The following is a 16,393-nucleotide window of genomic DNA, read 5'->3' as shown; positions in this document are numbered from 1 at the left end:
CGCTCAGGAAGGAGACGCGTTCTGTCTCCTAGAGATGAACGTACTTTGGTGTGAAAAGTGCAAATCAATCCCAGAATAACAAAGGACCTTTTTTTTATTTTTTTATTTCACCTTTATTTAACCAGGTAGACTAGTTGAGAACACCTTTATTTAACCAGGTAGACTAGTTGAGAACACCTTTATTTAACCAGGTAGGCTAGTTGAGAACACCTTTATTTAACCAGGTAGGCTAGTTGAGAACACCTTTATTTAACCAGGTAGGCTAGTTGAGAACACCTTTATTTAACCAGGTAGGCTAGTTGAGAACACCTTTATTTAACCAGGTAGGCTAGTTGAGAACACCTTTATTTAACCAGGTAGGCTAGTTGAGAACACCTTTATTTAACCAGGTAGGCTAGTTGAGAACACCTTTATTTAACCAGGTAGGCTAGTTGAGAACACCTTTATTTAACCAGGTAGGCTAGTTGAGAACACCTTTATTTAACCAGGTAGGCTAGTTGAGAACACCTTTATTTAACCAGGTAGGCTAGTTGAGAACACCTTTATTTAACCAGGTAGGCTAGTTGAGAACACCTTTATTTAACCAGGTAGGCTAGTTGAGAACACCTTTATTTAACCAGGTAGGCTAGTTGAGAACACCTTTATTTAACCAGGTAGGCTAGTTGAGAACACCTTTATTTAACCAGGTAGGCTAGTTGAGAACACCTTTATTTAACCAGGTAGGCTAGTTGAGAACACCTTTATTTAACCAGGTAGGCTAGTTGAGAACACCTTTATTTAACCAGGTAGGCTAGTTGAGAACAAGTTCTCATTTGCAACTGCGACCTGGCCAAGATAAACCTTATAATATTATTATATTATTATATTATTAAGATAGACCTTGTGAAGATGCTGGAGGAAACAGGTACAAAATTATCTATATCCACAGTAAAACGAGTCCTATATCGACATAACCTGAAAGACCGCTCAGCAAGGAAGAAGCCACTGCTCCAAAACCACCAGAAAAAAGCCAGACTACGGTTTGCAACTGCACATGGGGACAAATATCGTACTTTTTGGAGAAATGTCCTCTGGTCTGATGAAACAAAAATAGAACTGTTTGGCCATAATGACCATTGTTATGTTTGGAGGAAAAAGGGGGAGACTTGCAAGCCGCAGAACACCATCCCAACCGTGAAGCACGGGGGTGGCAGCATCATGTTGTGGGGGTTCTTTGCTGCAGGAGGGACTGGTGCACTTCACAAAATAGATGGCATCATGTGGAAAGAAAATTGATGTGGATATATTGAAGCAACATCTCAAGACATCAGTCAGGAAGTCAAAGCTTGGTTGGAAATGGGTCTTCCAAATGGACAATGACCCCAAGCATACTTCCAAAGTTGTGGCAAAATGGCTTAAGGACAACAAAGTCAAGGTATTGGAGTGCCCATCACAAAGCCCTGGCCATCACCTCAATCCCATAAGAAATTTGTGGGCAGAACTGAAAATGAGGAGAGGAGCAAGGAGGCCTACAAACCTGACACAGTTACACCAGCTCTGTCAGGAGGAATGGGCCAAAATTCACCCAACTTATTGTGGGAAGCTTGTGGAAGGTTACCTGACACGTTTGACCCAAGTTAAACAATTTAAAGGCAATGTTACCAAATACTAATTGAGTGTATGTAAACTTCTGACCCACTGGGAATGTGATGAAGGAAATACAAACTGAAATAAATCATTCTCTACTATTATTCTGACATTTCATATTCTTAAAATAAAGTGGTGATCCTAACTGACCTAAAACGGAATTTTTACTAGGATTAAATGTCAGGAATTGTGAAAAACTGAGTTTAAATGTATTTAGCTAAGGTGTATGTAAACTTCCGACTTCAACTGTATATCTTTTTTTATACCTACACGAGTCCTAAAATTAGCTAAATGATCTATGGTATAACCATCTTAAAACAATTCCATATGTTAGCTTAGTAGCTTAATATGTAATTGTCTTAGATGCCAATAAAGGCCAAAACTTAATGTAATATTATGATACCTTTAACAGACACATCTGATGGATTACGAGAACAAGTCAAAGTCAACCATGTGAAATGCAAAACCTTTTTATTAGTTAAAGAAAATGTATCAGTTCTGAATCGTCTGGTACCAAAACAAATAGTCCATGTAGATCTATGTTGTAAACACAAAAAGCCTTTCGGTGTCAGTGTCGTAACACAACAGTCGTATGGGGGTGGAGGCAGAGCGGGGTCCTGAGACGATGTCTATGCCGGTCCACGTCTCCAGAGCTGAGCTGTGAGGGTGAGCTGGGGAGGTCGAGGGGGCGGCCGAAGATGTGGGCTTCATCACCAGATTCTCCTCCTGACGCCTCAGCGCCTCTGGGTCCATAGAAGACACGTATCCCTCCGCTGCCGACGGATCCCTCCGCCTTAGTGGCGCAGGGCGTTTCAGAGGGGCAAGGGCTGCTGCCTGGACGGGCTGCCTGGTTGCCGAGGAAAGGGACGTCTGGCTGGTGCCCACCATGCCAGGGAGGGGTTTGAGCTTGACCTCCAGACAGTTCCTCTTCACATGCATCTCCAGCTGGCGTCTCTCCTGGGTCAGGGTCACTGGGTTTGGGGGCATCTGGAGGGAGGACTCGTCCAGAGATTGGCTGGTCTGGGTGGGTCTGGTAGTGTGGGTCTCGGCTGGCTGGGGTGTAGTGGTGCAGCTAGTGCTGGTGAAGGGAGTCTTCTCCACAGGCCTGCTGTTGGCAGGTGAGCTGTTTAAATTGTCATTGAGTTTGGCTGTAGCTGCAGGACTAGTAGCCTGGGTCTCCTCTCTCTCCTCCCCTGGCCTTGTCTTGTCACTCAGCCTGAAACACAACTCTGTGTTTCGCTGCCCTCGGCCAACATGGTCGTTCACATTGCCCATGATCTTGCCAGGGATCTTAACCGGCTTGCCGTCGCCGGAAGCGGAGGGGGCCTGGTCAGCCAGGTCAGCAAGGTGGTCTCCCACGTACCTGGTGACCAGCTTGGGGAATCCCCAGAGGCGCTGGCTCTGCTTGCGGCGGACGTGGGACTCCAGCTTCTCCTGGATATCCTGGGTGATGAAGGTGATCTGGACCAAACCCTGCAGGTACATCCGGATGGACGGCTTGTCCTGACCTTTAGAAAATAAAATACACCCCCAAAGAATACAGATTGTGGGTGCAGGAGTAAAACATTTTTTACGGTGTTGATATTTGGGGCAGTGACTTCAAGCATCAAAAAGGAGATAAGTTTGGTAGTGTTAACTCTTATAAAGAGGTTTACCTTTACCCTCCGACCCACTGGCATGGAGACTAGGAGGGTTGTTGACACGCTGTGGGGGGAAGGCTGGAAGGCTGGTGGTTTTCCTGGCGATCCTTCTGGTTTTAGCCTGAGATGAGGTGGAGGTAGAGGTCGGGTTACAGGTGGTGGACTGGGTGGTATCGAGGTGGGTGGAGGTAGAGGTCGGGTTAGAGGTGGTGGACTGGGTGGTATCGAGGTGGGTGGAGGTAGAGGTCGGGTTACAGGTGGTGGACTGGGTGGTATCGAGGTGGGTGGAGGTAGAGGTCGGGTTACAGGTGGTGGACTGGGTGGTATCGAGGTGGGTGGAGGTAGAGGTCGGGTTAGAGGTGGTGGTGGTCCCTCCTCCCTTCAGTCTCTCATTATGGGCTACCTTTGATTAGATTACATCAGAATACATTAGATTACATCTGATTACATCAGGTTACATTAGAATACATCTGATTACATCTGATTACATCAGGTTACCACCAAACCCAACAACTCCTCACCAGGGTGTGTATCCCAAATGGCACCCTATTCCCTATATAGTACACTATTTTTGACCACAGATCTATGGGGGATAAAATGCCATTTGGGACGCAGAGGATATTTTAAAGGGTAATTTGTACAGACCTTCTGTGGCACATTGACTTCCAGCTGTCGTTGGTGCCAGCTGTGCAGGACAGGTGGGTCACTTTTCCCTGGAACCATCTCAAACAGTTGTCTCACTGAAACAATCTGTCTCACTGTCATCGGAGTCTTGGAATGGTCTACACCGTCGGCATTCCGAGTCTTGGAGCAGTCGGGGGGGTTGGAGCGGTCTTTGCAGCCAGGTGAAGACTTAACAGTAGTAGCAACCACAGGAACATAGTCCCCTTTGTCCTCCATCTTGGTGGTGTCGTAGTAACCGATAGTAGGCTGCCGAGGGCTTTGATGATACTCCAGAGGCAGCGGAGAGTCAGAAGGAGTCACGTACTTAGAGGAGCTAGGGGAGGAGTCAGATACTTAGAGGAGCTAGGGGAGGAGTCAGATACTTAGAGGAGCTAGGGGAGGAGTCAGATACTTAGAGGAGCTAGGGGAGGAGTCACATACTTAGAGGAGCTAGGGGAGGAGTCAGGTACTTAGAGGAGCTAGGGGAGGAGTCAGGTACTTGGAAGAGCTAGGGGAGGAGTCACATACTTGGAAGAGCTAGGGGAGGAGTCACATACTTGGAAGAGCTAGGGGAGGAGTCACATACTTGGAAGAGCTAGGGGAGGAGTCACATACTTAGAGGTGCTAGGGGAGGAGTTAGAAGGATTCACGTACCTCGAGGGGCTGGGAGAGGAGCAGCGGGAGGCATTTTCGGAGGAGCGGCGAGTAGAACGGCAGGAGGCGTGGCAGGAGGTGTTGGAGGCTTGCGTGGAGCCATGGTATATTACGTGCCCCTTATCATCTCCTGGTAGTGGGCTAAGACTACATGGTTGTCTGGGGCTTTCCACTGGGCTGGGGATATCCAATGGGTAGGGACTATCCAGACTACCGCCCAGGAACCTGTCTGGCCGTTTGTTACAGCGTTGGCAGGTGCTGCAGTCACCACCACAAGATCTGGAGGAGGACGTAGAAGATCCGGAAGATTTCCAACGTGATCTAGAATGTGTTTTAGTGTCAGAGGTGTAGCTGCAGGAGGACCTCCCAGAGCAGGAGTCAGAGGTGTAGCTGCAGGAGGACCTCCCAGAGCAGGAGTCAGAGGTGTAGCTGCAGGAGGACCTCCCAGAGCAGGAGTCAGAGGTGTATCTGCAGGAGGACCTCCCAGAGCAGGAGCCAGAGGTGTATCTGCAGGAGGACCTCCCAGAGCAGGAGTCAGAGGTGTAGCCACAGGAGGACCTCCCAGAGCAGGAGTCAGAACCGTAGCAGGAGGAGAGGTCAAAGTTCGCTTCAGCGTTCAGTCTGTCTATCTGTAGCTTCTTCATGTCCAGCAGCCCCTCCAAGCGCTGGAGGTATTTGTAGTTGAGGGTGACTCCCTCTGTGAACCTGTTGACCAGGTTTCTGCAGGACAAAATCAATCAATCTCAAATGGCACCCTATTTAATCCCCTGTGCACTACTTTTGACTAGAGCCCTATGGGCCCTGGTCAAAAGTAATGCACTACATAGGGAATAGGGTGTCATTTGTTTTTTAATTCTGAATTATTCAATGGTAATCTTTTTTTATTTTTTATTAACCCACATGAAAGATCCCTTTGAATTCACAATAAATTATGAAAGAGGACTTACGAGTCAATCTCGTCGTAGACCTCATCCTGTTGAAAAAAAGCCACAGCAAAAATTGGTATAAGGATCATAAAATAGACATTTAAGGCCTAAATTCTGCCTGTCTTGTCTATCCGCTTCCAATATGTTACACAAACGTAGAGTAAGCCTACTGGCACCACTACTAGATCTGAAGATGGCGCCGACAGAGAGGGTCGCCTCACTTCTAGTCCTTAGGAAACTTTGCGGTATTTACATTTTTTTAAATGTATTATTTCTTACATTGTTAGCCCAGAAAATCTTAAGTGTTATTACATACAGCCGGGAAGCTTATTTCATCCCTTTACTTAGATTTGTGTGTATTAGGTAGTTGTTGTGGAATTGTTAGATATTACTTGTTCAGATATCGCTGCACTGTCAGAACTAGAAGCACAAGCATTTCACTACACTCCAATAACATCAGCTAACCATGTGTATGTGACCAATAAAATGTGATTTGATTTGATGGTGGTGCAGTGGCCCCTGGTGGTCAGATGGTACAACTGCAATTATTTGTGTTTACTATCATTTACTACTATTTTAATTCGTTTTCTGTTCATTATTGATATAAATGATAATGGAATTGGGTAGAAAAATAAACCTGGGATATTTATATGTTGGCCCCATTCTGCATGGAGAGATCTCAACTCAGTTTTAGACCCCATTCTGCATGGAGAGATCTCAGCTCTGTTTTATAAGTGGTGAGCTCCTGATATTGTAGCAAACTCAGAGGGTAGCCCTGAACGGGACTCGAACCAGAGTCCAGCAACTATCAAGCAAACACCTTAACCGTTACGGCAAGAGGTCCAACCCCCTTGATGAGGAGACTAGATGTTGGCTTATGGTTGTTACACTACCCCTTTCCTTCAGGAGAGCGTGTCCCCACGCTCCATTTCTATTAGTTTATCATCCAAAACTTGGAGAAAAAGGGAGCAATATTAAATAAGGAAAATGGTCGGCTGACAGGCCTGCTCCTGCCAATGTCAAACACATAGGTGTACTAGTCCACCAGTCTAGCAAGCAACACAGTGAGTGGTGCTTTCTGCCCGCTGGTGCTGGGTCGAGGTGAACACTTTTCTCCACGGCGGTGGATCGCATAGCTGTTCATTTGTGCTCAGTTTTAATAGGCACAATCTTAGTGAAAAACACCCCCCCTCTCTCTCACACACCTTGTAATTATGCAGTACAAATAAATATGCGCTCTGTTCACAACGGTCAATTCCTAGGCAGTTGTGAGTTTCAGGTTAGGGGAAGCTAACAATTTATCCTACCATTTCTACCGATCTGCATGTCAGTTATACAATTGCCACATTTATTTCAATTAACTTTAGACTGCAGTGACTACTGTTGCCGAATCTTGTCCTATATGCTTAGGCTACTCATCACATTAGGAATTGTATTTTATTATTAGTCTGCAAATACTATATTATTAAGGTGATTTATTTCAACCGCCACCCCTCCCCTGCAGCGCCCTCTACTCAAAACGTCTTCCTGCTGCTACGTCTACGGGCTTGGCGAACAGCACGGTACTTACATCATCTTTCCGCAGAGGGATAACCCAGAAGAGGAAAAGGAGGACGGAGAGGAGAGCCACGAATAGTTTCAAGTACCCGGTGACCACCTCTGAGCCTAAGTCCTCCTCGGATGCTTGGAGGAGCCGGGGCACTCGCGTACGGAGGCCAAGGTCCTCGACTGAATTGGCGAACATAATTCAGTCACACATCACCACGACCACTGTAGGATGAAAGATGGGCAAAATGCGCACGGAGATGTATCTTCTATCCAGTGCTGTTTAGATAAATACGTTCTTTACCAAGAGGAAACTTTGGGTTGAAGTAATAAGCAATGTCACCCTGTTACCGAGCTGTCTGGTGGATACAGTGAGTCTGACCACAGCGGGATGTCCTGGAACACACTACTGGCAGGTGTGCGCCAAGCTATTGTGATGCAACAATTGGTGTTCTGCGTGACGCAATGGAAGGAAACAGTTCTGGTACACCAAAACCTACGTTCCCATCCTGCGGTTTCGCCTTATCCCAAAATGCGCTCCTGTAGTCATAGACTAGGCCTACTCTACTGTAATGCAACCTGTATTTTACCCAAAGAGAAAGCAGCAATCGTTAGACATATATTTTATTGTTGTGGGGAGAGGATTCCACAAATAAAAACCAGAAACATCATCACCAAACCTTTTGTTGATGGACCCTTTTTGGGTCTTCTGCCCACAATATTAGGTGATTCTGACAAAATGATATGACTAAATAAAAGTTTACTGCTGTTGCCAAGCAGTAGACTGACCCGCTAAATAGCTAGCTAGCCACAAGCAGTAGACTGACTACATGTTGAGGAATGAATCAGGCAGAACAGTTCATCATGTAATGATGTACGTTACATCATGTAACGTTGTTAATATATGTAACAGTTTAACTTTACGGTGTCCCCTCGCCCCGACACGGGCGCGAACCAGGAACCCTCTGCACACATCAACAACAGTCACCCACGAAGCGTCGTTACCCATCGCTCCACAAAAGCCGCGGCCATTGCAGAGCAAGGGGAAACCCAACTTCAGGTCTCAGAGCAAGTGAAGTAACAGATTGAAATGCTATCAGCGCGTACCCGCTAAATAGTTATCCATTTCACATCCGTTACATATACACACATCAAGACCAACTGTCAACTTTTAAACTAAGATCACCAACACTTGAAAAATTATAACTGATTACTTTCCATACTTTTCACAGTTTGTATTTAAAATAAGCCGTACAATGTCGTACAACATCCAGTGAAATAATATATCTAGAAGCAAGGCCACCTGGAATCATGTTTTAAGTCAGAGCTGTAATACATCTAGAAGCAAGGCCACCTGGAATCATGTTTTAAGTCAGAGCTGTAATACATCTAGAAGCAAGGCCACCTGGAATCATGTTTTAAGTCAGAGCTGTAATACATCTAGAAGCAAGGCCACCTGGAATCATGTTTTAAGTCAGAGCTGTAATACATCTAGAAGCAAGGCCACCTGGAATCATGTTTTAAGTTAGAGCTGTAATATATCTAGAAGCAAGGCCACCTGGAATCATGTTTTAAGTCAGAGCTGTAATATATCTAGAAGCAAGGCCACCTGGAATCATGTTTTAAGTTAGAGCTGTAATACATCTAGAAGCAAGGCCACCTGGAATCATGTTTTAAGTCAGAGCTGTAATATATCTAGAAGCAAGGCCACCTGGAATCATGTTTTAAGTTAGAGCTGTAATACATCTAGAAGCAAGGCCACCTGGAATCATGTTTTAAGTCAGAGCTGTAATATATCTAGAAGCAAGGCCACCTGGAATCATTTTTTAAGTTAGAGCTGTAATATATCTAGAAGCAAGGCCACCTGGAATCATGTTTTAAGTCAGAGCTGTAATATATCTAGAAGCAAGGCCACCTGGAATCATGTTTTAAATCAGAGCTGTAATATATATAGAAGCAAGGCCACCTGGAATCATGTTTTAAGTCAGAGCTGTAATACATCTAGAAGCAAGGCCACCTGGAATCATGTTTTAAGTCAGAGCTGTAATATATCTAGAAGCAAGGCCACCTGGAATCATGTTTTAAGTCAGAGCTGTAATATATCTAGAAGCAAGGCCACCTGGAATCATGTTTTAAGTCAGAGCTGTAATACATCTAGAAGCAAGGCCACCTGGAATCATGTTTTAAGTCAGAGCTGTAATATATCTAGAAGCAAGGCCACCTGGAATCATGTTTTAAGTCAGAGCTGTAATACATCTAGAAGCAAGGCCACCTGGAATCCTGTTTTAAGTCAGAGCTGTAATATATCTAGAAGCAAGGCCACCTGGAATCATGTTTTAAATCAGAGCTGTAATATATCTAGAAGCAAGGCCACCTGGAATCATGTTTTAAGTCAGAGCTGTAATATATATAGAAGCAAGGCCACCTGGAATCATGTTTTAAGTCAGAGCTGTAATACATCTAGAAGCAAGGCCACCTGGAATCATGTTTTAAGTCAGAGCTGTAATATATGTAGAAGCAAGGCCACCTGGAATCATGTTTTAAGTCAGAGCTGTAATATATCTAGAAGCAAGGCCACCTGGAATCATGTTTTAAGTCAGAGCTGTAATACATCTAGAAGCAAGGCCACCTGGAATCATGTTTTAAGTCAGAGCTGTAATACATCTAGAAGCAAGGCCACCTGGAATCATGTTTTAAGTCAGAGCTGTAATACATCTAGAAGCAAGGCCACCTGGAATCATGTTTTAAGTCAGAGCTGTAATATATCTAGAAGCAAGGCCACCTGGAATCATGTTTTAAGTCAGAGCTGTAATATATCTAGAAGCAAGGCCACCTGGAATCATGTTTTAAGTCAGAGATGTAATACATCTAGAAGCAAGGCCACCTGGAATCATGTTTTAAGTCAGAGCTGTAATACATCTAGAAGCAAGGCCACCTGGAATCATGTTTTAAGTCAGAGCTGTAATACATCTAGAAGCAAGGCCACCTGGAATCATGTTTTAAGTCAGAGCTGTAATATATCTAGAAGCAAGGCCACCTGGAATCATGTTTTAAGTCAGAGCTGTAATATATCTAGAAGCAAGGCCACCTGGAATCATGTTTTAAGTCAGAGCTGTAATACATCTAGAAGCAAGGCCACCTGGAATCATGTTTTAAATCAGAGCTGTAATATATCTAGAAGCAAGGCCACCTGGAATCATGTTTTAAGTCAGAGCTGTAATACATCTAGAAGCAAGGCCACCTGGAATCATGTTTTAAGTCAGAGCTGTAATATATCTAGAAGCAAGGCCACCTGGAATCATGTTTTAAGTCAGAGCTGTAATACATCTAGAAGCAAGGCCACCTGGAATCATGTTTTAAGTCAGAGCTGTAATACATCTAGAAGCAAGGCCACCTGGAATCATGTTTTAAGTCAGAGCTGTAATATATCTAGAAGCAAGGCCACCTGGAATCATGTTTTAAGTCAGAGCTGTAATACATCTAGAAGCAAGGCCACCTGGAATCATGTTTTAAGTCAGAGCTGTAATATATCTAGAAGCAAGGCCACCTGGAATCATGTTTTAAATCAGAGCTGTAATATATCTAGAAGCAAGGCCACCTGGAATCATGTTTTAAGTCAGAGCTGTAATACATCTAGAAGCAAGGCCACCTGGAATCATGTTTTAAGTCAGAGCTGTAATACATCTAGAAGCAAGGCCACCTGGAATCATGTTTTAAGTCAGAGCTGTAATATATCTAGAAGCAAGGCCACCTGGAATCATGTTTTAAGTCAGAGCTGTAATACATCTAGAAGCAAGGCCACCTGGAATCATGTTTTAAGTCAGAGCTGTAATATATCTAGAAGCAAGGCCACCTGGAATCATGTTTTAAGTCAGAGCTGTAATATATCTAGAAGCAAGGCCACCTGGAATCATGTTTTAAGTCAGAGCTGTAATACATCTAGAAGCAAGGCCACCTGGAATCATGTTTTAAGTCAGAGCTGTAATACATCTAGAAGCAAGGCCACCTGGAATCGTGTTTTAAGTCAGAGCTGTAATATATCTAGAAGCAAGGCCACCTGGAATCATGTTTTAAGTCAGAGCTGTAATACATCTAGAAGCAAGGCCACCTGGAATCATGTTTTAAGTCAGAGCTGTAATATATCTAGAAGCAAGGCCACCTGGAATCATGTTTTAAGTCAGAGCTGTAATATATCTAGAAGCAAGGCCACCTGGAATCATGTTTTAAGTCAGAGCTGTAATATATCTAGAAGCAAGGCCACCTGGAATCATGTTTTAAATCAGAGCTGTAATACATCTAGAAGCAAGGCCACCTGGAATCATGTTTTAAGTCAGAGCTGTAATACATCTAGAAGCAAGGCCACCTGGAATCATGTTTTAAGTCAGCTGTAATATATCTAGAAGGGTTGAACCATGTGGATGGGAAGGAACATCTCACCATGGCTCGGGACCCCAACCACACACACATGCCAGGCTTTGACTTGACCGTTGGCTCAAGGGGATTGACAGAGGGCACAGAGGTAAGGAGGTCTGGTGAAATAAACAAAATAAAAACGTTATATTTAGATACATTAGCACAAGGGAGGGGGGAGCGTGAGCAGGCGTGACATAGGTATGATATACAAAACCTAGCAGAGAGCATATCCAACTGACATCCTCTTAGAAAATGATATAAACTATTGGAACCAAGATTTTAAAAGAATGGAGAACGGCACAAGATGGAGGGAATGTTGGAACATAACTAACAAAAGGACAGTGAGCAGAAATGTGTGAGGTGTGCCTGACTGGGTTTAAACCTGTGGTCCTGTATGTCTCAGTTGTGCCTGACTGGGTTTAAACCTGTGGTCCTGTATGGCTCAGTTGTGCCTGACTGGGTTTAAACCTGTGGTCCTGTATGTCTCAGTTGTGCCTGACTGGGTTTAAACCTGTGGTCCTGTATGTCTCAGTTGTGCCTGACTGGGTTTAAACCTGTGGTCCTGTATGGCTCAGTTGTGCCTGACTGGGTTTAAACCTGTGGTCCTGTATGTCTCAGTTGTTTGGGTAGAGGTGTGCCTGACTGGGTTTAAACCTGTGGTCCTGTATGTCTCAGTTGTGCCTGACTGGGTTTAAACCTGTGGTCCTGTATGTCTCAGTTGTGCCTGACTGGGTTTAAACCTGTGGTCCTGTATGTCTCAGTTGTGCCTGACTGGGTTTAAACCTGTGGTCCTGTATGGCTCAGTTGTGCCTGACTGGGTTTAAACCTGTGGTCCTGTATGTCTCAGTTGTTTGGGTAGAGGTGTGCCTGACTGGGTTTAAACCTGTGGTCCTGTATGGCTGTTGTGCCTGACTGGGTTTAAACCTGTGGTCCTGTATGGCTCAGTTGTGCCTGACTGGGTTTAAACCTGTGGTCCTGTATGGCTCAGTTGGTAGAGCATGGCGCTTGCACTGTCAGGCTTGTGGGTTAGATTCCCGGTACCACAAACACCCACCAACGAAGTGTATGCATGCATGACCGTAAGTCCATTTGGATAAGTGTCTGCTAAAAGGCTGTATTAACCCACTGAGCTGAAGCCCAGGCACTGGCTCAGGGAGCTAACACAATACTCTCTGATAATGTTACTCATCATGTAGGCCTAAGTTCACGGAACCACCTGTTACATGTTGAATATCTTACCTCCGACCACTGAGGTGGCTCTGTCCCATAGGTATGGAACGCAGTTTGGGTCTTTGAGTGTCAAAAAGATACACGTCAAATAACACTATTTGACACGTTAAATTAGCTTTTAATTTGACACGTCAAATAACACAGTTTAATTGTAAAATATTGTGTTGGACCGCAACTTCTGGGGTAGCTAGCTAGCGTTAGCTTTAGCTTGCTACCTAGTTAGCACCAATACAACCAGCCTGAAAAGTAGAAACTGCAGTCATTTCTATTATTCTTAGCAATGATTTAGGAATCGTTGTGAGTAAGTATTAGCCAGGTAGACACTTGTTGTTCGCCTATTGAAACTGAACTTCAGTTCAAGAAAATAAATAGCTAGCCAACTACTAAACCCTGTTGCCCAAAGCTAACGTTATAAGCAGCCTGTGTTGTGTGTGGTGAAGCTAGCCACAATAAGGATGCGGGTTGCCTTCAAAATAAAAGTACCTATTTGAAAGTTATGCAGAAGGTTACAATTGGTGGAATCATGCCATATTTAGACTAGATAATGTTAAACAAGGTTGGAATGTAAAGCAGTGAAAAGGGGTATCAGTCCACTCGGTGACACCCACATAACACAACTGTGAAGAGTTTACGCAAATATTAGCATTGTAGCTCTTATCGTGGGACTGTGACAGTGTGAAATCACCTCCCCAGTCAGCCTATTGTGTGTATTGACATTCATATTACACTGTACAGCTTTACCTAAAGATTGGGCATCAATGAAATGGGAATCAGTCTACTCAATACCCAAGATATTTTTTTCCCAACGTCCTCCTCAGAGTTATCAGACTCCAAAACATCCCTGCAGTATTGTTTTTCCTTGGGAATAGTGTTCAATACACATAGGTGGACAATAAATGTGGCTCAATTCACAGTTGTTTCAGAGTCCCACAATAAGAGCTACGATGCTAATGTTCTCTGGGTGTCACTGAGTAGACTGATACCCCATGTCATTGATCCACAATCCATAGGTAAGGCTGTACAGTGAAATAAGGATGCCCCCAATGCAATTCTAAACTATAATACATCCAGTGGGATTTCAACAGATTTTTGTGAAATTAACAAATAATTGTCTTTTGTTGATTTTATATAACATTCTACTATTTGTACTCATTTGCGTCACTGTCAATGACATACTTTTATTTTGAAGGCTAACCGCAGAGTCCACTATTGTGGCTAATCCTTATTGTGGCAAGCTTCACATAGATGGGTCAGACAACCATTTATCAAATACTAACTGTCTTATAAATTAGGGTTGTTTTAGATGATGACACCTAGCTCTATAGTTAGCTAGCTAACTACAGCTACTGGTAACAGATGTTGTTTTGCTATGTTTTTGGGGAAGAACATTGTTTGCATTTATGAGCTAGCTAGCTTTTTTTTAATGACCAACACTGTATGTGCGAGAGACAACTTTACCAGCATCATAGCATACGTATCGATGAATCGTTGTGACAGATGAAACACGAGTGAAAGTGTAATCAATGTGTAATAACTACGGAAAAAAATCACGAACGCGTTACATTATTATGTGACCTGCGGTCATATTTAGGTCCTGATTGGTCAACAAGCTTATTTTTGACACATGCAAAGACCCAAATGGTGTTCCATATGATCATATATAGGTGTACTGTAGTTCCCACTGTCCTTCTCCCCAACTCCACTCACAGAGAGAAGGTGATGTTGGGTAGGCTGGCTTTCAGGAATACATGGCCATCTCTCCACCACTGCCTGGCATGTCTGGCCTTTTGATGGAAGTGTAACAGACACAAAAATGGGCCACAGAAACAAACACTTCTTATAAGCAACAACATGTTATAACTGAAACTGCCAAAGTGAAATGTTCTATACTAATCCATTAGGAAAAACAGAGAGAATGAACCCGAGAAAGACGCTCCTTATACAACTAAAGGAAAACAGTTGGCTCAGAGTTACCCATGACTTTGACCAGAACAAAGGCTATCCACAAGATCGGGAACATACTGTCAGTCAGTCCTACACTCTTAGAATAAAAGGTGCTCTCTAGAACCTAAAAGGGTTCTCTGGCTGTACCCATAGAAGAACCCTTTGAATACGTTTTTCTTTTTTACAGAGTGTACAGCTGAACGATATGGACCAAAATCAATATCACGATCGATGTACTAAATGCTCATGATAACGATAAATAGAAAGATACATTTATAACATTAATTTGCACCACAGTATTTAAAAAAAGTTAATATTACCCTTTAAACTACTACTACTACTACTACTACTTTGAATGTTGTAGCCATCAATTGTCACCTTAACAATCACCCATAATAGCAAACTTATTTCATTTCAAACATCACATATCTCTAGTAGGGCCCTATAGGTTATTTATCGTAATGAACAATATCAGCAAAATGTCCATGATAGGTAGTTGGTTTGGTAGATCATTTTTGGTTTATCATCCCAGTTCTACTCAGTCCTGCTGGTAATATACTGTCTATCCACCACAGGAGGTTGGTGTTCCCTTAATTGGGGAGGACGGGCTTGTGGTAATGGCTGGAGCGGAATTTGTCGAATACATCAAACATGGTTTCTATGTGGTTGATGCCATTCCATCTGCTCCGTTCCGGATATTATTATGAGCCGTTCTCTCCCCAGTAGCCTCCTGTGATGTCCAGCTGCCTGTTCACAGCTTCATGTGTGCACTGTGTCCCCTTCAGACACAGAAGGGCAGTGTGGAAACTACCTACAGGGTTTGAGACTTCACACCTCTATAGGAAATACACGTCTGAGAAGCTCTCATGATAAACTAGCAGATGGTTTGATAACACTGAGCAAGAGTTCACATCCTCTTACAGTTGATACTATTGCTAACTTACAAAGCACATAGGGCCGGTGTATAGTAGCCTAGAGAGGCCTATCATGCAGTAGGGCCGGTGTATAGTAGCCTAGAGAGGCCTATCATGCAGTAGGGCCGGTGTATAGTAGCCTAGAGAGGCCTATCATGCAGTAGGGCCGGTGTATAGTAGCCTAGAGAGGCCTATCATGCAGTAGGGCCGGTGTATAGTAGCCTAGAGAGGCCTATCATGCAGTAGGCTGCATATAAAGTTAAAACGTGGATTGTCAAGAAATATCCACTTCCTCAGCTGCTGAGCTGCCGCACAGCATCCCCCCCCCCCCAGTGAGTTTATGACTAACTATTCTCCAAACCAAGTTAGGATAGCTAGTTTATTAAATCTGTGAGAAGCTAGCCACAATAGGATTAGACACAATAGTGGAATTTTCGGTTTCACCCTAAAAATTAAAGGGAATATTCCATCAACGTCCCACCAAACATACACAGAACATGTTTGCCATGTTCTCAGAATATAAGAAATGGATGTTTTAGAAAAACATTTTCATGGGAACGTTGCTTGAAGATTAATGTGTCTAAAGAAAAATGATTTACACATCACGTCTTGTTACTGTTGCTGAGACAATCAAGGTCCTGATTGGTGAACCACTGATCCAGTCATAGTTCTTTGTCTGTTGTCAAGGATACTCACACAAACAATGCTTTTAACATAGTGTTTTCAATTTAAATATTTGACGTACATGATTACATTGTACATGTCCGATCCTCTTGTTACGCCACCATGTTTGTCAGGTATCAATTCATCTGACTATTCTCTCATCATTGATTTTATT

At 43.6% G+C, this 16,393-nt stretch overlaps 1 protein-coding gene across 1 annotated transcript; it reads right to left on the bottom strand.

Moving 5' to 3' along the window:
* Positions 1 to 768: 768 nt before the first annotated feature.
* Positions 769 to 7,594, bottom strand: LOC139560143 (mucin-2-like). Its single transcript, XM_071376686.1, has 6 exons — positions 7,080 to 7,594; positions 5,531 to 5,556; positions 4,584 to 5,303; positions 3,912 to 4,263; positions 3,282 to 3,669; positions 769 to 3,134 (listed from the first exon to the last, which is right to left on the bottom strand). Exons 1-6 carry the CDS (start codon positions 7,251 to 7,253, stop codon positions 2,164 to 2,166), a joined length of 2,631 nt encoding a protein of 876 aa, XP_071232787.1. The 5' UTR covers positions 7,254 to 7,594; the 3' UTR covers positions 769 to 2,163.
* Positions 7,595 to 16,393: the final 8,799 nt, after the last annotated feature.

This window comes from Salvelinus alpinus, chromosome 30 (assembly GCF_045679555.1).
Source record: "Salvelinus alpinus chromosome 30, SLU_Salpinus.1, whole genome shotgun sequence".
Taxonomy (NCBI): domain Eukaryota; kingdom Metazoa; phylum Chordata; class Actinopteri; order Salmoniformes; family Salmonidae; genus Salvelinus; species Salvelinus alpinus.
This window is presented reverse-complemented; position numbering and strand designations above follow the sequence as displayed.